General features: G+C 50.9%; 1 protein-coding gene across 5 annotated transcripts in view; it reads left to right on the top strand.

Annotated features, from left to right (window-relative positions):
- CTDP1 (CTD phosphatase subunit 1) overlaps positions 1-21611 on the top strand; it is a 72847-nt gene that overhangs the window by 17604 nt on the left and 33632 nt on the right. For all 5 annotated transcript variants that reach the window (XR_005196340.1, XM_017504560.2, XM_017504563.2 and 2 more), the window contains 7 exons: positions 401-529; positions 7124-7274; positions 13436-13526; positions 15661-15827; positions 16917-17957; positions 19341-19482; positions 19631-19837. Coding sequence is in view for 4 of the 5 variants with exons in the window: in XM_017504560.2 (XP_017360049.1) it covers positions 401-529; positions 7124-7274; positions 13436-13526; positions 15661-15827; positions 16917-17957; positions 19341-19482; positions 19631-19837 (1928 nt within the window). In the remaining variant the exon portion in view is untranslated. The remainder of the gene's footprint in view (positions 1-400; positions 530-7123; positions 7275-13435; positions 13527-15660; positions 15828-16916; positions 17958-19340; positions 19483-19630; positions 19838-21611) is intronic.

Here is a 21611-nt window from a genome sequence, read left to right on the forward strand (position 1 = left end):
AAGACGGAGTTTCGCTCTTGTTACCCAGGCTGGAGTGCAATGGCGCGATCTCGGCTCACCGCAACCTCCGCCTCCTGGGTTCAAGCAATTCTCCTGCCTCAGCCTCCTGAGTAGCTGGGACTAAAGGCATATGCCACCATAACTGGCTAATGTTTTGGGGGGTTTTTTGTTGTTTTGGGGGGTTTTTTTGTATTTTTAGTGGAGACGGGGTTTCACCATGTTGACCAGGATGGTCTCGATCTCTTGACCTCATGATCCACCCGCCTCGGCCTTCCAAAGTGCTGGGATTACAGGCGTGAGCCACCGCGCCCGGCCCTCGTTTTGTGTTTCTGATAAAATGGAGTTTACTTTGGATGCAAATGTGCTGACTTTGTCATTTCTTGTTTCTGTTTAATTGTAGCAAGCTGAACAGCTGGGAAGAGAAGACCAGCAGCGACTGCACCGAAACCGGAAACTTGTGCTCATGGTGGATTTGGACCAGACATTAATCCACACGACAGAGCAGCACTGCCAGCAGATGTCGAATAAAGTGAGTGTGGACAGCACCCTGCGGGACAGTGTCCCAGCCCCAGACTTTTGACTCAGATTCATGGGATCCTGTGAGCTCGATTCGTTCCCGTAGGTCAACCTGGGTCTGGAAAGCAGACCTGCTAGTTCTGGGCATGAGCCTTGTGTCTGTCGGGCTGTTGAGGAGCGTCTGAGCTCCTGGGCAGAAATCCTGATGCCCACTGTGTCTCCTGTGTGGTGGAGATGGCGTCCCACTTCCTGCCCTTTGTGTGAGGACAGGGTGGTGGGCGGTGTGAGGAGCGTCTGAGGGGGGAGCGTTCCCAGCCTGCGAGGACGGGGTGGTGGGGGTGTGGTGGGCGGTGTGAGGAGCGTCAGAAGGGGGAGCGTTCCCAGCCTGCGAGGACGGGGTGGTGGGGGGTGGTGGGCGGTGTGAGGAGCATCGGAAGAGGGAGCGTTCCCAGCCTGCGAGGACGGGGTGGTGGGGGGTGTGGGTGGGCGGTGTGAGGAGCGTCGGAAGAGGGAGTGTTCCCAGCCTGCGAGGACGGGGTGGTGGGGGGTGTGGGTGGTGTGAGGAGCGTCTGAGCGGGGAGTGGGATGTTGAGGGCAAGTGGATGCCTGGGTTTGTTCGTGGGGGAACTGGACTGGAGGAAAAGGCTGGGAGGTGGCCAGCATGTGTTTTCCGGGGGAACCCTATTTAGTGCATAGGAAATCCTTGCCAAGCTGTGTCCTCAGGATGAAGCCAGAGAAGCTGAATTCTAGACCAAAGGCTTTGTAATGCCTGTGTCAGAGGCTTTGTCAGCCTGGACAGTCGCCAACAGGGAGGCCCTCACCAACACTGAATTATTTTTTGATGTTTGCTGTTAGACAGGTAGTATGTGGACTCTGGCGCTTGGTTTGAGATTTTAGAGGCCCATCAGTTCTGACCTTGCCAGTTCCTGAGGGTTCCTGGGCATCTTGCAAGTCCCGAAGGCAACCACTCAGCAGGCCAGAGGGTCACCACAGAGCCGGGCGTCCTCCACGGCCGAATGCCAGGGCCTGGGACCAGCAGCCGGGACAGATGGATGCAGTCGCGCATAAGTCAGGCTTGTGACGAGCTTCATCTGGAAGAAGTTTGGTTGAGATTGGCCTAGTTAGTCAGATGGTCAGGGTGATCTGCGTGGAACCCTTAGGTGACATAAACTTCCGTATCTTACACACTGTTTGCAGAACGGAGGTAATTGAGTAACTGCACAGGAGTTTCCTTTAGGGCCCGAATTCAGGCCTTTACCCACAAAACAGTTGATATTTTTGGCTGTGTTAGTCATTTTTGTATATCATGGCATCTTAAACAGGAATGTTTTCTTTTTTGCAGTAGAAACTGACTGGATATTTTCAGATTGGTTCATTCATACCAACTACTCTACTCACTAAGGGTTTTTGGGTTTTTTATGCCTATTTTGTGACAAACTAGGTATTTTGAAGGATGTAAGGACTTTATGAAAATACATCTTGCACATACGTACATTCATAAATTGGTCTGGCTGTTACTTGCTTTTGTTGTGCCTTTGAAGTTGGACGTTTAGTGAGTTTTATAGGCACACCTTATTTTATGCTTCACGGATACTGTGTTTTCCCAGAGAGGAGGTTTGGGGGAACCCTTTGTTGAGCACATCTACAGGCGCCATTTTCCAATGGCATGTGCCCACCAAGTGCTGTGTCATGTTTTAGAAATTCCCGTGGTACTTCAGGCTCCTCTTTTGTGTTCTGTCTGTTACAGGGGTCAGTGGTCCGTGATCTTTGAAGTCACTGCTGTAATAGTTTTTTCATTAGTGTTCTCCCTGTTACAGGGATTTATGATCAGCGATCTTCAAGGTCAGTGTTAAAATAATTTTTTCATTAATGTTCTCCCTGTTACAGGGATTGATGATCAGCAGTCTTCGAGATCACTGTTGTAATAGGTTTTTCATTAGTGTTCTCCCTGTTACAGGGATTGGTGATCAGCGATCTTTGAGGTCACTGTTGTAATTGTTTTGGGGTGCCACGAACCACGCCCACATAAGATGGCAAACCTGATGGATAGCTGTGTGTTTTCTGACTGCTCCACCAGCCGCCCATTCCTTGTCTCTCTGTTCCCATGCCCAGGCCTCCCTATTCCCTGAGGCATAGCAGTATTGAAATTAGGCCAAAGTAATAACCCTACAGTGACCTTTAAGTCTTCAGGTGAAAGGAAGGCTCACTAATCTCTCACTTTCAATCAGACGGTGGGAGTGATTATGCTTGGTGAGGAAGGCGCACTGAAATCCAGGATAGGCTGCAGGCTGGGCCTCTGGCTCTAAACAGCCAAGGTGTGAATGCAAAGGAAACATTCTTGAAGCAAATTAAAAATCCTTCTTCAGTGAACACACACATGATTCGACATGAAACAAACAGCCTTGTTGCTTAGGAGAGAGTTGCCGTGGTCTGAGGAGAAGATCACACCAGCCACAACATTCCATTAAGCCACAGTCTCACCCAGAGCAAGGCCCTGACTCTCTTCTGTTCTGTGAAGGGTGAGCAAGGTGAGGACGCTGCAGAAGAAAAGTTGGACACCAGACCGGTTGGTTCATGAGATTTAGGGAAAGGCGCCATCTCTGTAACACAAAACCTAAGGTGGAGCAGCAGGTGCTGATGGAGAAGCTGCAGCAAGTTCTCCAGGAGATCTGGCTGAGATCATCGATGAAGGAGGCCGCGCTAAACAGCAGGTGTTCAGTGCAGACAGAAGAATATGCTGTGTAGGGCTTTCACACCTGGAGAGAAGTCAGTGCCTGGCCTCTTACTGTTTAAGAAGTGTTGGGAAACACTGCAAAGGAGAAAGGACTGACAGAGTACCTACATAAATTGGTTATGAGTAACATACAAACGAGGAACAACAAACCGCAGAAACCCGCAGGAGGCCTCTGAGGAGGAAGGCCTCTCCATCCTCATGTTCCAGTGCAGGGTGACCAAGGCTCTGTTACCATAAACATTGTGCTCAAGGACGTAAAACTCCTTCGTAGCACTGTGACGTAGCCAGACTTGTAGGCTCCTTGTAAGGCCTGTGTTCCGTCAGCTGCACGTAGATAACAGGCTAAAGATAACCACATGTTCTTGTTTTGTGAAACTCCCAAACCACCACTGTTATCAATTCGTAGGATGATAGAGCAGTATAGATCAAAGTGATTGTAATCAGTAAATAGTGTGGATAATCAGAGCCCGGGGTGATGGAGGGCTGGCTCCCTGCATTCTGGTGCACCAACATGTGGGTCTCATGGATTCCCTACAAAGAAGTATATCTCCTAAGGCCGTAGCTGCCTTAGAGAGCAATTTCTCTGGTGATTCTGGGGAAATCAAATAGAAAATCATTCTGGAAAGGATTCACCATTGCAGGTTCCACCAGGAAATTCGTGATTCATGGGAGGAGGTCAGTATATCAGCATCAACGAGGAGTTTGGAAGATGTTGATTCCAGCTTTCGTGGATGACTTTAGGAGGTTGAAGACCTCAGCGGAGGAAGGAGCTGCAGGTGGGTAGAAATGGCGAGGGAAATAGTGGAGCCTGAAGATGACAAATTGCAGCAACCTCAGGATGAAACGTGAACAGATGAGGAGTTGCTTCCTATGGATGAGCAAAGAAAGTAGTTTCTTGAAGTGGAATCTCCTCCTGGAGAAGATGCTGGGAACGTGGTTGAAATGACGACAGAGAATTTAGAGTGTTACATAAACTAGTTGGTGAAGCAGTGGCAGGGGGAGAAAGAATTGCCCCTAGTTTTGAAGTTTCTTCTCTGGGTAAAATGCTGTCAAACAGCATTGCATGCTGCAGAGAAGTCTTTTGTGAAAGGAGCAGTCGATTGATGGGACAGACTTCATTGTCATCTCATTTTATGAAATTATCACAGCTACCCCTGCCTTCAGCAACCACCCCTCTAATCAGTCAGCAGCTGTCAACATCAAAGTGAGACCCTGCACCAGCAAAAAGTATACGACTTGCTGAAGTCTCAGATGGTCATTAGCATTTTTAAATAATAAATAATGAATTATTATTTTTTTTTTAATTTTTGAGATGGAGACTTGCTCTGTCTCCCAGACTGGAGTGCAGTGGCGCCATCTCCATACGCTGCAGCCCCCACCTCCCAGGTTCAAGCAATTCTTGTGCCTCAGCCTCCCGAATAGCTGGGTACCACCACACCCAGCTTATGTTTGTATTTTTAGTAGAGACGGAGTTGTACCTTGTTGGCCAGGCTCGTCTTGAACTCCTCACCTCAAGTGATCCCCTTGCCTCGGCCTCCCAAAGTGCTGGGATTACAGGTGTGAGCTACTGCGCCCAGTCATTTTTAATAATAAAAATATTTTTAAATTAAGCTAGGTACATTGGTCTTTTAGACATAATGCTGTTGCACCTTTAATAAGCTACAGTGGAGTGTCAACATGAATTATATTCACTGGGAAACCACAAAATTCATGTGATTCTCAGTATCTCCAAGGTAGACCTGTTGGAGACAGTCGGAGTCTGGTTGTCATGTAGCTGTTTGTCAGTGTGTGGTCTGTAAGGCGAAGATGGCCTGATGTGGTGGGGAGGGAGGTCTAAGCATGAACAGCCCTCTGCCTCCCAGTACCTAGTAGTGTGCCATGCTAGACATCCAGAGGAGACCCTGGGGCTGGGGCCTGGCCCTACTTCTGGCCCCTCTGAGAGCAGTTTCAGGGATCGGGGAGCTGCTGGCCACACCTCCCAAAGCCTGGACAGCTGCTGGACTTGCTACTATTGAGTAGCAGGAAAGTTGTTAATAAAACTTCTCACTCCTAAATCTTTAACAGAATCACTTCTTCATGAGGTTGTAACTAACCTAGAGCTAGAAAAATTTAATTGGGCTCAAGTCACCTACCTTCTTCTAAAGCCATTGAGAGTAAACATTTTACTGAGGAAATTAGTGACAGGATTAAAAGGATCGAAGTTTAACTTCCTGAGGAAAGGAAACTGACTTGCATGTTGATCACATGTAAGCAGGTTGGTATTGCTCATTTCATCCGTCTACTAAATAGGATTTAGAATACTTATAGATTTTGTGTTGTATGTGTAAATGAAAGAAACTATCTGCAAATTACTTGTGCATTATACCAGGTTACCTGAATGTTTGATTTCCTTTATTCAATAACTCAGGATAACACTCTCAGCGCATGATGTGGGCGTCTGTTCAGAGCGACCTGTGTGGCTTTGCTGTTTAACACGGGTCCGCATTTGAAGAGACAAAGGCAGAAATGGCATCAGTGGCTATCTTGTAGTTATCATAGGTTGTTACTGTTGGTGTGGTCATCACGGGTGGTTATCTAAGGCGGTGGATGGTTACCGTGAGGAGTAAGTGTACTTGTCATCGGTAGTTATCCTGTAGTTATCATGGGTTGTTACTGTTGGTGTGGTCATCACGGGTGGTTATCCAAGGCGGTGGATGGTTACCGTGAGGAGTAAGTGTACTTGTCATTGGTGGTTATCGTGTAGTTACATGGGTGTTACTGTTGGCGTGGTTATCCTAGGGGCCTGGTTATTGGGGATGGTTATTGTGTAGCTATCATAGGTTGTTACTGGTGGCGTGGTTATCAGGGGTGGTAGTTGCTGGCATGTAGTTATCATGAGTAGTTAGTGTAGTTATCATCGAGCTAGCATACGGTGTTACTGTTAATGTGGTTGCCTGGGGTGGTATCCTGAACAGTTGTTGCATGTAGGTAGTTACCATAGTTACCATGGGCCGTCATTACCACACTCACTGCAGGCATTCCCACAGCAGAGAAGGCCACACTTGCTCACTTGTACTGCATGCACGGAAAGTACTTACACAGTGGGTTGTAAATGCCACTGGTAGCTCCTTGCACCAGTTGGGGTCGCATCCTTATTTGGAGGGGTGGGCATATGCGCATCCTCTGTCCCATGTGGAGGGGTGGGCATATGCGCATCCTCTGTCCCATGTGGAGGGGTAGGCACATGTGTGTCCTCTGTCCCATGTGGAGGGGTGGGTACACGCGTGTCCTCTGTCCCATGTGGAGGGGCGGGGTCTGTCCCATGTGCAGGTGGGTACACACGCATGTGTTCTGTCCCATGTGGAGAGGCGGGCATATGTGTGTTCTCTGTCCCATGTGGAGGGGTGGGCATATTCACGTCCTCTGTCCCATGTGGAGGGGTGGGCATATGCGCGTCCTCTGTGACATGTGGAGGGGTAGGCACACATGTGTCCTCTGTCCCATGTGGAGGGGTAGGCACACACGTGTCCTCTGTCCCATGTGGAGGGGTGAGTACACACGTGTCCTCTGTCCCATGTGGAGGGGTGAGTACACACGTGTCCTCTGTCCCATGTGGAAGGGCGGGGTCTGTCCCATGTGGGGGTGAGTACACACGCATGTGTTCTGTCACATGTGGGGAGGCGGGCATATGTGTGTTCTCTGTCCCATGTCGAGGGGTGGGAACACGTGTCTTCTGTCCCATGTGGAGGGGTGGGCACACACTCGCATGTCCTGTGTCCTATGTGGAGGGGAGGGCACATGTGTGTCTTCAGGACATCTGTCACGGGCACGTGGGTTTAGGGGGGCCCCCGGGGTCCTCAGCCTTTTCTCCTGAGCGTCCCGTCATTCTTTCAGGGCATCTTTCACTTCCAGCTGGGCCGGGGCGAGCCCATGCTGCACACGCGCCTGCGTCCTCACTGCAAGGACTTCCTGGAGAAGATCGCCAAGCTGTACGAGCTGCACGTCTTCACTTTTGGCAGCCGGCTATATGCGCACACCATCGCAGGTCAGTCAGCCACAGCCAAATTGAGCGGTGTGAACACTGGGTTTATTTCCTGTTTTCAGTGATGGTATTTTAAAGGTGAAGAAAGAAAGGTAAAGGATCTCTCCCAGGAGCTCAGTTTGAGTCTTAGGGTTGGCCGTTGTGCAGAGGGTAGTGAGGAAGGGAATTCTGCCCTCAGCGCTGGTTGAGGGTGGGGCTGCAGGTCACTCCGGCTGGGCGTGGTACTGAGTAAGCAAGCCACTTTGGAAGTCTGTGGGGACCACGTGGACACATTTTCTATGGACATACTCTGACAAATACCTTTTTAATTGGTTCATGAGGACTTAGGTCCAGGCTGCTTCTGTGCACTCACACTCGGTGCCTCATTGCACACAGGATGACCATCTCCTACCTAAATGTGGGCACCCTTACGGTTTGGTGTTTGCTTCTGTCTCCAGGGTGACAGCGTGAGCACCAGCCTGTGTGGGAGGAAGCAAGGGGACAATGCCATGGGACAGAGATCATCTGTCCCACGTGGATGTGGGCGCCGAGTGGCAGCGTAGGCATAGCTCCTCCTTGCTGGCTCCAGAGGTTGTTAAATTTAGCATTTTAAAATTCAAAGGTCTTTCTAGATTGATCTTAGTCGTTTGTTGTTGGTGGGAGATGAATTTTGAATCATCCTTTAATATTTAGTGCATTTGTAGGAAATTTTGATCATGACCTTTAATTCCTCTTGTAAAAAATATTTGACACATTCATCTGTAACATTATGGCTGTTGCTCTGTGGCTACCTGAAGTAGATGATGTGAAGACAGGTAATAGTGCACAAGGGTGATACTGGTGATGTCCTCAGGCCAGCAGAGAAATAACTCCTGCTATGATCTCATGGTTTTATACCCCCAAGTCCATATGTTAAAACCTAGTTTCCGAGGCGAGGGTGTTAGGAGGGGTGTGGGAGGTGGCGAGGTCATGAGGGCTCCCTGCTCTTTAATGGAATCAGGACCCTTACCCAGGTAGGTGGGGGGAGCCGTAGGGGGACACAGCAAGCTGACACCTGCTGACCTGCAGCCAAATCGCTGGCATCTTGGTCAGGCTCCTACATCCAGAACTGTGAGGAGGGACATCTGTTCCTGAGTCACCCACTCTACGGATTTTCTTTAGAGCAGCTCCAGGTGACTAAGCCACCTACTATGTGAAAACAGACCTCGAATCCTTCGCATGCTCCAGGCCGGGATTGTGCCCAGTGCCTGTAACTCACACAAGCCGCGTGTGAGAGGAGACCCCCTAATCCTTCGCGCGCTTCCAGCCCAGATTGTGCCTTCACATCCAGGGCCTGGGCACCTCCCAGGGGCCGACCTGTAAGTCACACAAACCACAGTGATGGTGACACCCACTCAAACTAGACAACGCGGGGTGGGGGGGGCGGGGAGAGACGTCACTTTTACAATTACAGATGTCAGGGAAAGACTAAAAACCAGAAAATTATTCCTCACAGTCACCATCTTCACGCCTGTCCCCTATTGTCTGTTTTTTTGGTGTATAGTTTTGCCTAGTTTGTCTTAATATATACACAAGTTTACGTGCTGTTCATTTCACATAAGATTTTATCACTAAGAATGTATCCATCACATGATTATAAATCTTCATCATTTCATGTAAGATTTTCTCCCTCCTCTGTGTACTGGGTCCTCCGGGTAAGTTCCTGAAACCAGGATTTGTCAGGAGAGGGAATGATTCCTGACCCCCAGGACTGTGTGGCCTGCTTCCTGGGAGGGCGGCAGGTTTGCCGAGTGCTCCCGTCTGCTGCACGGGTGCATGCCGGCAGGCACAGCCCGTTGACCTGCACGTCTGATTCCTGAAGACGGCGGTCCGGGCTGCGTCGGTGGTTTTTCTCCTCCTCTCCTGTCTTCTCATACGTTTGTTTAGTGGCCATGCAAGTGTTTCTTATTTGGGGCTTCCTTCTCCAGGTCTCTCTCTTTAAAGCTGGGGTTATCTAGGTTGGCTGTTTCACGGGTCTTGCTTATCCTTTTCTGAGAGGCCTCAGCGTTGGTTGGTCAGAGCACACAAGCCCCAGTGAGGAGGAACGTGGAAGGCTCGGGCCTGTTTAAATGCTTGGCTAGAGGGGGGTTGGGCTAAAAGCAAAGGGGTTCCACGTTTCAGCTGGGCCACGCCCCTGCTGCCCATCACATGGACACGCAGGGCATGGGACGCCGCAGTCTGATTCCACGCTAATGAGGCCTCATGTGGTGTTAAGAAGAAGCAGGTAAAGAGAATGTCATGTTTCTTTATCAGCCTGAAAGCGGGAGGGAGCCTGGTCGCTGCTTACAGATTCAGCAGAACTTTCATGCTGATGTCCACAGGCTGCCAAGCCACGTGGACAGTAGAGTAGTGACCTTCTCATGGTCACTTGTCTGCAGAAGGCCTCAAGCCTGGGTCCTGCTGCAGTGAGACCTGCTAGGTGTGCTGAGCATCACGGGGCCCTGTCTGCACTTTCTCGACACTTTAAGCTCTGCTTCCTACGTGCAAGTTCCAGTATTCCAGTGGGTCTGAGGGATGTTGGTGAAAACCAGACGAAGACTGGGAAACTGCAGACCAATCCCTATGAGCACAGATACAGAGATTCTCAGCAGTCCAGCAACATGGGAGGAGGGCTGCGTCCAGGCTGTGGTTCAGGAAGGCCAGCTTTGCTTTGACAGGGGAGCCTCGAGGCTCGTGGCTGGCGAGATCTGTAGCGATGACCTGGGTCAGCTTTTCAGCAAGTGAGAAAGTGAGGTCCAGCCTGAAGCCTGAGGTGGCTGCTGAGCTTCCGCTTTCGATGCTTTTCATTTTGAAAGTGACCATGTTCAGCTGTGCATGGTGGCTCATGCCTGTAATCCCAGCACTTTGGGAGGCCAAGGCCAGCAGATCATCTGAAGTCAGGAGTTTGAGATCAGTCTGGCCAACATGGTGAAACCCCTTCTCTACTAAAAATACAAAAAAAAATTAGCTAGGTGTGGTGGCTGGTGTCTGTAATTCCAGCTACTTGGGAGGCTAAGGCAGGAGAATCGCTTGAACTCAGGAGGCAAAGTTTGCAATGAGCCAAGATCACACCATTGCACTCTACCCTGGCCAACAGGAGTGAGATTCCATCTCAAAAAAAGAAAGTGACTGTGTTCGTAGCATGTGTGCTTTCAGTCTGGCTAGGATAGAAATGGTAAGTGTTTGGGATGCGTTTCATTTATCTTACAGTAGAGACTAATAATTCTATTAACAGACTCTAGATTTAGCAACCGCATGGCCTCAGTGTTCATCTAGAATTTACGTGTTCTTTATATAGGAAGAAACAGCATTATTTCTCCTTTAAGTCCAAGTATGGGTTTTTTTGTTTGTTTTTTTGATACAGAGTCTCGCTCTGTTGCCCAGGCTGGAGTGCAGCAGCGTGATCTCAACTCACTGCAGCCTCTGCCTCCCAGGTTCAAGCGATTCTCCTGCCCGAGCCTCCTGAGCTGCTGGGACTACAGGTGCATGCCACCACACCTGGCTGTTTTTTATATTTTTAGCAGATACGGGATTTCACCATGTTGGCTAGGATGGTCTTGATCTTCTGACCTCATGATCCGCCTGTCTTGGCCTCCCAAAGTGCTGGGATTACAAGCGTGAGCCACCACACCAAGCCTCAGTATCTTTTTGTTAATGAAATGCTAACAAACCAGTGATATCAAGGAACCAAACGTTCCTGACAGTGGTGCATTTGAAACATCTGGAGTTGGTGATACCTCCGCCAGGAAGCGAGTTCATTTTCCAGAAGATCTTACAGAGCCCAGAATGCGTCACACAGCACGGGACCACAGGGTAACTGAGGTTCATGGATCCGCTCTTTTATTTTAACCACAGTGCCACGGGGCCGCAGAGTACCTGAGGTGCATGGATCAGCTGTTTTGTTTTCTTGCAGTTGTGATTTCAGAGGTGGTGTTGCAGAGAATGAGCCCAGTAGGGATGGGTACAGGAGGTAATTGATTAAAAGCCAGCGTGAGAACAGTACTGATTGGATAGAGTGCAGTTAGGACATATTCAGATCGCAGAAGTGGACGCCATGTGCCACGTGGGGAGGTGATGCCAGGCCTTCCAGGGCGTGTTCAGATCCCAGAAGTGCACCCTCTGTGCCATGCGAGGACATGGAGCCAGGCCTTCCAGGGCATGTTCAGATCCCAGAAGTGGACCCTCTGTGCCACGTGGGGATGTGGAGCCAGGCCTTCCAGGGCACGTTCAGATCCCGGAAGTGGACCCTCTGTGCCACGCGGGGACGTGGAGCCAGGCCTTCCAGGGCACGTTCAGATCCCGGAAGTGGACCCTGTGTGCCATGCAGGGACCTGGAGCCTAGGCCTTCCAGGGTGCGTTCAGATTCCGGAAGTGGACCCTGTGTGCCACGTGGGGACGTGGAGCCAGGCCTTCCAGTGAGACTTAAGTCTTAGAACGTGGGCTGCGTGGCTGGAGTTTGGATTCATGGTGCTTCTGAGATGTCTAGTCTGCCTCCTAGCTTTCTGTGTAACTAACGGTTGTGCAGGGGATCTGCGTGCCATGACGAGACCACAGTGCCAGCTCCCAGCTCTGTGCCGGCTCGCTCTTCTGCGGCCCAGTCACCATTTTGTTCCATGGCACCTGCACATGTCATGGCAGATAGAGGTTGTGTGTTTATGTGTTCAGTTTTCTTACAGTTTCAGCCTCTTGGGAGAGTAATAATTGTGTTGTATTCATTCTTGTACCTTATATTCCCACTAAAATTCCAAGTAACGCTAAACTTAGTAAACTGTTAAATGAACAAACACCCCTAAACACATTATCTAGGTGCAATAGAATACCTGTCCCTTGAGGTATGTACAAATTTACACCTTCAGCCACTTGTATGATGAAAACTGGAATGTTTCTTTTTGAGGCTTCATAATTACGGTAGCTTTTCACCTCCAGAATGTTTTAAATGGTTGGTGAAATTAAATTGACATTGAACTTGATGCCTCCAACATATTTTACTAATGGAATAAATTACCTGAAAAGCCTGTTTTGCTTTTGTTTAGTGCCCTGCTTCCACAAACTGAAATACGCTTACTACATATTCTATGGTTCTTGTAAATTAGCAAGAGATAACTTATTTTAAAATGGTATTTATTTATGAATATGGGCACTTTAATGTAAATTGAAAACTTCGCAAAGTTAGGAAGATAACACAGTAGGCTTAAAGTTTGGAAGCTAAATTTGTAGACCAAGAAACCCAGAGCGGAAGTAATCCCAAGCAATCTGTGCCTGATTTGTTGATTGTGATCAGGGTGCTTCCTGATTGTAGAAGGTGGTTTTGCAGATAGCATGGTATCGCAATATTTAAGGAGTCAAAGCAGATCATCAGCCACCTGAAGCACTTTAGAAAATTTTTTGTAAAAATTTCACTAGACTTGTAATGACAGATGTCATGTAAAGGAGGTGTCGAATGCAGCCCAAGCAGATTCCTCACTGTGGAAGTACATTCTGCAGCAGCTGGTCAGTGTGATGTCAAATTTGACCTTCTTCCCAGTCTCTTCTGTCAGGCAAGCTTCTTTGTTGCCTAAACTAGCAGCGCTAAAACGTGGTGTATCATGGTGAGAGGTAACTGGCCTTTCTGCGTATTTCTGCTGCGCAGTGTGTGAGTTTGTATCATTCTACTAAAGCACTTGGGAGAAGCGAGCCTCCTTGATATCTTTCCTCCACTAACCGTTACAGACAAGAGTGGTGGGCCGCCTACCTGGGGTTAGGAAGGATTGTATCCATAGGGACACAGAATAATTTCAGTTTAGCATCTAGACTCAGTCAAGTGGAGAAGCACACGCACAGTGTTTCGAGATAGAATGGTAACTTTCCTGTTTTACTTATGCAAGTGCCTGTCATAATTTTCTTACCCATCTAGCTTAGATAGGCACTTCAGTAGGTCATTAGAAATTTTTCAAATTAATAGAATTATAGACACTTGTCAACATAATTCGTGTTTGAAAAATAAGTTCACCCTGAGAGATCAGAAGCCCTAAATGAGGCATCTGACCTGAACAGGGTAAAGTGTTTGGTGCCAGGTTTCCATGCTCTGTGTCTGCCCCTGTGAGGAAGCACCCAGGTCTTCACCATGTGCAGTGTGATGTAAATGCATCACAGATGCGCAATCTGTGTCTCCTGTTTTCTTTTTCAAGGATTTTTAGACCCCGAGAAGAAGCTTTTTTCTCATCGAATATTATCGAGGGATGAATGTATCGACCCATTTTCTAAAACAGGAAACCTTAGGTATGTACCCTGCCAAGTTCATTATAGAGACTACTCGCTGTGCATTGCCCATTTTAAAAATCGCATTTTGAGATTTAGAACAGTATTTTGTATTGGTGTTTTTTTTGGAATTTCCTTGTTAGCCTCAGAGTACTGAGAAAGTTCCTTTCTAACCTGTGCTCCTGCTGCCTCCCAGGCTGCCTGAGCCCTGGTGCCTGTACACGGCCCCCATGCAGGCTCTGCCAGTCCCGGCGGCCCTGCCCTGAAACCACCCTGGAGCTGGGCCTTGTGTCTGTGGAGGTGGGACTGTCATCCTCTCTGCCTCGTCTCTCTGTCAGACAGCACGCATTTGATGTCCGCCTGCCACCTGACTGTGTATCTGTCTGCTTAACCAGTCTTGGCGTGTGTAGTTGTTCTAGTCCCTTTAGCTTCAGATTTTCATTCCCATGCAAAGACCTGGCATTGAGATTTGTGGTTGGAGAGGCAGGAGGCAAGTGTGCATCCCCACAGGAGCTGGGTGTGAAGGATTTGGCCTTTTTGCCTCTGAGTATCCAGGGAATGGCCAGGCTCCTGGGGAACTCAGGGACTGACTTTCAGGCCCAGAACCCAGGAGGGCAGAGCACATAGGGACGCAGTGGACATCAGGGAGGCAGCAGCCATGAGGACCTGAGTGGGCAGAGGAACGTTCATGACTCCGTCCCATGTACAGGTTTGCAGTTTTGTGGGGCTGCTGGTTCAGGGGCTGTTCTTGATGTCAGCATTGGCGTCTGCAGTTTGTAATTTTCTTAGGAGCTTGCCTGTGTTAATCCTACTGATAATTTAGAAAACCCTAGGTCTCATGACCATTTTCCCATATTTTTACCTTTTGCCATTTCTTCCTTTCCATCAGCTCCAGAGTCCCTCCCCGTCAGCTCCTCTGAGCTTTTTTGACACGGCTGGCCCCTCTCCACCCCTACACAAGACTTTTGTATATTCTTTTATGTTCTTTGATGTTTCTTGCCCACTCTGTGAGGAACTTCCCCATTTCCACCCGGAAGTCCGTCCTGCTGCTGTGACACCATGGCAGGGGTGGCTTTTTCTCCCGAGGAGCCCTGGCAATCACAGCCTCAGCATCAGTCACTTCCTGGCTCATGGTGGCCACCTGCCTCTCAGCATTTTGGTTTTTAGATTTAGGGAGTCCACACAGACTCTGAGGCCTATGCAAGCTAGTGTTACCTAAGAAGAGAATCTGAAGGTATTTACTTCAAAAACAAACCACCTTTTTGCTAGTGTGTGCCAGAGTGAGCAGATTGATCAGAACAAAGAATGGGAGGTGGCTGTTAGTGATTTGTTAAGGAGAGTCAGCTGAAGACAGAATGTAGGATCGGATGGGGACGTGCCCAGCATAGGCCCTGGTGACAGACGCTGTGGCTTGCATGGAGGTAGCTTGAGGTCCACTTAGAAATCCTGTATTGGCAGTGGGTCTGTTTTGTTTCTAAGACAGGGTCTCGCTCTGTCACCCAAGCTTAAGTGCAGTAGTGGGGTCTTAGCTCACCACGACCTCGACTTCCTGGGCTCAAGCCATCTTCCTGCTTCAGCCTTCTGAGCGTCTGGGACTACTGCTGCCTGCTACCACGCCTGGATAATTTCTGTGTTTTTTGTAGAGACGGGGTCTTGCTTTGTTGCCCAGGCTGGTCTCAGACTCCTAGGCTCAAGCTTTCCTCCCACCAAGACCACCCAAAGCTCTGGAAATTACAGGAATGAGCCACACTGCACCTAGCCTGGTCTGTTTTCAAGAGTCAGCACATTCTGGCCTTTAGGCTACCCAGCCTTGTTTGTACATGAAGTTTTATTGGAACATGGCTGCACCCACACGGTCAGAGTTGGGTTTTGTCCCTGTGGCTGGCCCATAATGCCTGAAGTAGTGACTCTGGTGCTTTAAGAAACAGTTTGAGAACTCCTGCTTGAAGGAGAATCGGAAACAGTGGGGAAGATGTTAAGGAGGTTTAAATGTGACCCAAACCGAAAGGGCTTCGGGCCAGTTGGCGTCCATTTCTGATTAACCTGCTGTCTGCTGGCTGCATGTGGATTCAAGTCTTAAACTGTTAAGCTTGGCAAAGTGAATGACTACAGCTTTTCATTATTATTTTTGTAAATTATGCATTTTTGCTTGTAGAAATCTCTTTCCTTGTGGAGACTCAATGGTTTGCATTATTGATGACCGAGAAGATGTCTGGAAGTTTGCCCCCAATCTGATAACTGTGAAGAAATATGTGTACTTCCAGGGCACGGGTGATATGAACGCACCCCCTGGGTCCCGGGAATCTCAGACAAGAAGGAAAGGTGGGTAACCTGCTTCCTGATTCTTTAGAAAGAATTTGCATTTTATTTATTGTTTATCTCTTCTCATTTCTTATCTCTATTTTGACTGCTGTAAATTCAAGATGCACTTTGGTTTTGTTTATTTGTATTTCAATAGAGATTATTGGATTTATTTATATAGTACTGAAAAACAGGATATTATATTGTTTCAATTTGGGCCTTAAAAAAAAATGGCCCTAACTTAAACATTTTCCCAGTTGAATAAAGACTCAAGAATGCTGTTTACTTAATACATCTGAACAGCACCTTTCATCCCAGTTTTCCTTAAATGTACCCCTGGGCATTCGGCCATGGCATTCTGTAGAGAGCGCAAATGTGGGGTGCAGTGGCTCCACGGGGAGGAACCGTTGCCAGTACACGGTAGTCAGGCTGGGCGTTGGCCAGGGCCCCAGAGAGCAGTGTGGTTTAACATGTCAGGCAGGCCTGCAGCTGGCGTTCACCCTATGAAAAGTTAAGTGTTTTTGATGTTTATTTTTTAAAAAAGTATTTTGAGGCATGCATTTACTGCTGTAGTCACTAAAATGGAACTTGGAGGTTAAGACCAGGAGAGAGTGGAACTGGTGGAGACTCACCGGATGGATGGGGTCAGCGTGGAGTTGCCAACATCCTCCAGAGCGGGGCTTGATAAACCGTGGCCGTAGGGCGCCAGGTCTGCAGCACAGAGCTGGGAGGCAAACCTCCAGCGGTTCCTGTAGGAAGAGGATCCCTCATCCCCAAAATCCAAAACTTTCTGAGTGCCCACATAGTGCTCAAAGGAAATACTCATTGTGGCATTTTGGATTCTTCAGATTTGGGATGTTCAACTGTTAAGTTTAATGCGAATACTCCAAAATCAGAAAACAAATTCGATATCCAACACGTCTCTGGTCCCATGCACTTTGGGTGAGGGGTACTCAGCCCTCCCGGCTCTGCACAGCACCTTTGCCAAGGCCTGGTCTGGAGGGTGACTGAGAGCTCCCAGCCGTGGAGAAGGGTGCTGCTTTACCTTTGAACATTGTTTAATGTTTAATGCTAAATTGTGGTAACCTTTCCTTTTGCGTGCATGTTTAGTAAATCATTCTTCTCGAGGCACCGAGGTCTCAGAGCAAGCCGCGCCCGTAAGAGACCATGAGAGGGGAACACAGGCCCCTGGAGTGGAGCCCAGCAACGGCCTCGAGACGCCAGCGCGGGAGCTGAACGGCAGCGAGGCTGCCGCCCCGCAGGACTCACCCCGCCCTGGGAAGCCAGATGAGAAGGACGCCTGGCCCCCTGCCCAGGCCTCCTCTGGCAGCCAAGAGCTGGCAGGCGCTCCCGAGCCCCAGGGATCCTGTACACAGGGTGGCCGGGCAGCACTGGGACAGCGGCCTGCCCAGGGTGCCATGGGCACTGACCTGGACTTCGACCTATCCAGTGACAGCGAGAGCAGCAGTGAGTCTGAAGGCACAAAGTCCTCCTCCTCTGCTTCTGACGGTGAAAGTGAGGGGAGGAGAGGCCGACAGAAGCTGAAGGCTGCCCCAGAGGGAGCCGAGGTGCTGGTGCAGGGCAGGCCCCTGGAGGCAAGCCGGCCTGCAGGGCCAAGTTCCCCTGGAGAGGCCGAGCCCAGCGCACATGTCCCGGACAAGGGGCCTGAGCTGGGTGGGCAGGAGGAGGGTGAGCGGGATAGCCTCTGCGGCCTGGGCAACGGCTGTGCCGACAGGAAGGAGGCGGAGACTGAGTCTCAGAACAGCGAGCTGTCGGGCGTCACAGCGGGCGAGTCCCTGGACCAGAGCATGGAGGAGGAGGAGGAGGAGGACACGGATGAGGATGACCACCTCATCTACCTGGAGGAGATCCTGGTCCGTGTGCACACCGACTACTATGCCAAGTACGACCGCTTCCTCAACAAGGAGATCGAGGAGGCGCCGGACATCCGCAAGATCGTGCCGGAGCTCAAGAGCAAGGTGCTGGCGGACGTGGCCATCATTTTCAGTGGGCTGCACCCCACCAACTTCCCGATAGAGAAGACACGGGAGCATTACCACGCCACAGCGCTGGGAGCAAAGATCCTCACTCGGCTGGTGCTGAGTCCCGATGCCCCTGACAGGGCCACGCACCTGATCGCCGCACGGGCTGGTGAGTGCCGCCTCCCTCCCCACACCCTGGGCGTGCATGGTCAGGCCAGCAGGCTCCTTGCCAGCACGCCTTAAGAGTTGGCATTGCTGTTTATCTCACGTTCAATTTTCAGAAACGTTTTCCAGAATCACCATCTTTTAAGAATAGATTTTGACGTTGGGTGAAATTCAGGTTCGGGCACGTTCGTGCTTTTGGACCACAGTCATCCGCACACCGTGCCAGGCGGCAGGAGTTACCTGTGTGGGGGACAGACAGTTAGAACCTCCTCCCTGGAGTAAGAACAGGGAATCAGCAACGGGGCGCAGTGGAGATACTCCAGGCAGGAACAGGAGGTGGGGCCTTCAGTTCACAGGTAAAAGGTCGACAAACCCTCCGAGTTAGAAAACCAAGTGCAGGGTTCAGCTGAAGCGTGCACAGAAGGACGTGTTGTGGCTGGAAGAGCGGAGGACGGGCCTACTGTCCCCAACGGTGAAACCTGCCCCAGGCAGGACAGGCTGCTCTGCCGTGTTTGAAACTTCCACCAAGTAAAACAGAACCTTTCTGTTTAGGTGAATCTTGAAGGCTCACACCTCGTTGCTTAAAAACCCAAATACCTAGTTATTGTGTTAAAATACTCCCATAAGCACTTTGATCCTTCCCAAGTGAAGGTTGCCTGAACCCCCTCACGTTCTGCTCCTCCAGTCGCAGTTTCTCTCCTGGCCACGTGTCCTGAGAGGGCTTTTCAGTGCTTGGCCCTGCCTCCATGGCTCCGGCGGCTGTAGGGTGAGCTCATCCCCGGCCACGCAAATGCTCCCTGACATTTGAGGTCACGCCTCCAGCACGCATCATGTGGCGTTGGACAAGCATGTACTCAGTAAAGCATTTGAATCAAGGGTGAATGGAAGGTTCCATCTCGGTGTAAAATAGCTGGGTGCTAGCTGCGGGTGGACACAGGCTTTGTGAGTCCCAGGAGGAAGCCAAGCCCCGGCCCCGTGGGCAGTCAGGCCCTTTGTCTCCTGACCATGGAGCCGAGACAGGCTGGGGCCTCCACGGCCCCTCGAGTGCCTGTCTGCCATGCTCCATATTTGCCCAACTCCTGACCCTCCTCTCACTTTCCTTCCTTCCCCAAATCGTGCTTACATTTCCGTTTTGCTTCCATGTTCATGGCCTCACTGCTGAGGGCTTTCCTGAACACATGTTAAAGGGTCGTCCTGCCGCTCACGTCACCCACTGTGCCCAGCTCCCTGTCCAAGATCTACCCTTCCCGTTCCAGCCTGACATGTCTATCCCTTCCCACCATAGCTGCTGATCCCTGGCCTGGGAGGTGGGCATCTGTGACGGGCAGCCCTAGTGGGGTGCAGCTGGGTGAGCACCCTGAGCCTAACTCAGCCCGGTCTCCTGCAGGCACAGAGAAGGTGCTGCAGGCACAGGAGTGCGGGCACCTGCACGTGGTCAACCCTGACTGGCTGTGGAGCTGCCTGGAGCGCTGGGACAAGGTGGAGGAGCAGCTCTTCCCGCTCAGGGACGACCACAACAAGGCACAGAGGTGGGTGCCTACCAGTCCCTGCCAGGCGGTCCCTTATCGGGTGGCTGTTGCTTCACATGCCTGGGCAGTGCCCGCTGGGAGTACCTGCATGCCTGCCCTGCATCGCCCGGACATCCCGCTCACGGTCCTTGTTCTCTTCCTCCTACAGGGAGAACAGCCCCGCGGCCTTTCCCGACCGGGAGGGTGTGCCCCCCACTGCCCTGTTCCACCCGATGCCAGTTCTTCCCAAGGCCCAGCCTGGCCCCGAGGTTCGAATCTATGACTCCAACACGGGGAAGCTCATCAGGACGGGTGCCCGGGGGCCCCCAGTGCCCCCCAGCTCCCTGCCCATCCGCCAGGAGCCCTCCTCCTTCAGGTACATGGCAGCCCAGCCACAGCCCCCAGCTAGTGAGGGCTCATCCAGCTTGCTGCTCTGGTCTGTTAGGGGAATGGCACCAGTTGCCTGAAGTGAGGGCGGGTGGAGGCTGTGGCCTGTGACTCCACTTCCACCTCGTGGGAACCCACCCCCGCTTGCACTCTTGGGTCTTTTGTTTTTCTGTCCTCTCTTTGGTCCCGAAACTGAAACAAAACCCCCACAATTAGCTTCTCAAATGTGTCCAGGCACCCACATGTGCACAGCTTGTGGCCGCCCCACAGAGCACTCAATGGAGAACAGGCAGAGCGGGGCTGGTTCTGAGCCCCCCCGCCTCACCGTCTGCTCTCTGCCGGCTCCCTGTTTGCCACCCTGGGCCGCCCTCTTTCGTTTCCACACAGAGTAGGCACAGGGGTGGTACCAGTGGCGGTTGGAAGGGAAGCTTGATTGGACTGGAAGGCGTTGGTAGCCAGGATCTGTGCTGCCCAGGGGAGGGGAGATGACAGGTTCTGAGCATGTGGCCTCTGTGCCTGTTTTCCTGAGATCGGCTTTCAGCCTGAGCTTGTGGCCCCTGCAGACACCACGTAAATGGCTGTGGGATGTTCTTGGAGATTTGAATGAGGAGTTTTTGTACTGTGGTTGTTGCTTTGAAATTAAACCAAAAGTTTGACTTGATTAAACTTGACCCGGGCAAGGGACACTCGCCAGGGTCTCGTGTACGTTCGCCCCGGGAGCCCTGTGAGGGTTCAGAACACCTCAGATCCTCTGTGCAGAATGCAGGCTGCTAGAGGGAAACATGCACACAGTTAATAGGTGGAGAGGTACCACTTGGTGTCCTTTGTGAGCCCTTCAGGATCCAGCACTGTCCCTGCGTGGGGACACTGAGGCCCAGAGTGCAGGGCCCTCCCAGGTCAGGGGAGCAGGAGAGGCCAGAGCACAGTGGGTGGCAACATTCTGAACCAGAAGCCTGGGTGGACAGGCAAGGAGGACCCCGCCAGGCACCACGGCAAAGCCCAGTCAGCTTTCGGGAGAGGCCACTCCGCCTGGAAACATACTCTAGTGCCTCCTGGGTTTTCTGTCTCATAGACTGTGTTCTGTCTAGAGCACAGTGTGCGCCTCACAGCCCTTGGGTTCATGGGGGGGAGTAATGCTAAGAGGAGGAGGAGTCGAGTGACTGGGTGGTGGGCAGGTGCAGGTGCAGGTGCAAGGTGGCCATGGGCAGCTGGCCAGCACGGGTGGCCTCCTGTGTAGCAGCCTGGCAATGCTGTGGGACCTGGGGCCGGCAGGGGTCAGGTTAGGATGAATTCGAGGTTCTCCATTTTCATGACAGGTAAGAGGATCCCCAGCCATATAGAGATGTTGTCACCTCCCATCATTAGGAAGGCATCATGGTGATGACGTCACCTCCCATCATTAGGAAGGTGTCCGGGTGATGACGTCACCTCCCATCTTTAGGAAGGCATCCTGGTGATGTCACCTCCCATCGTTAGGAAGGCTTCCTGGTGATTACTTCACCTCCCATCATTAGGAAGGCGTCCTGGGGATGTCACCCTCCCATCGTTAGGAAGGAGTCCTGGGGACATCACCTACCATCGTTAGGAAGGGGTCCTGGGGACGTCACCTCCCATCTTTAGGAAGGCATCCTGGTGACGTCACCTCCCATCGTTAGGAAGGCATCTTGGTGGTGGTGTCATTTCTGGTCTTTAGAAGGGCTTCCTGTGTGGGCTTGTTGGGGTTTTAGTACAGTGTCCACTTTCTTTTTTTTTTTTTTTTTTTT

Source organism: Cebus imitator, unplaced genomic scaffold (genome assembly GCF_001604975.1).
Source record: "Cebus imitator isolate Cc_AM_T3 unplaced genomic scaffold, Cebus_imitator-1.0 Scaffold324, whole genome shotgun sequence".
Classification (NCBI taxonomy): domain Eukaryota; kingdom Metazoa; phylum Chordata; class Mammalia; order Primates; family Cebidae; genus Cebus; species Cebus imitator.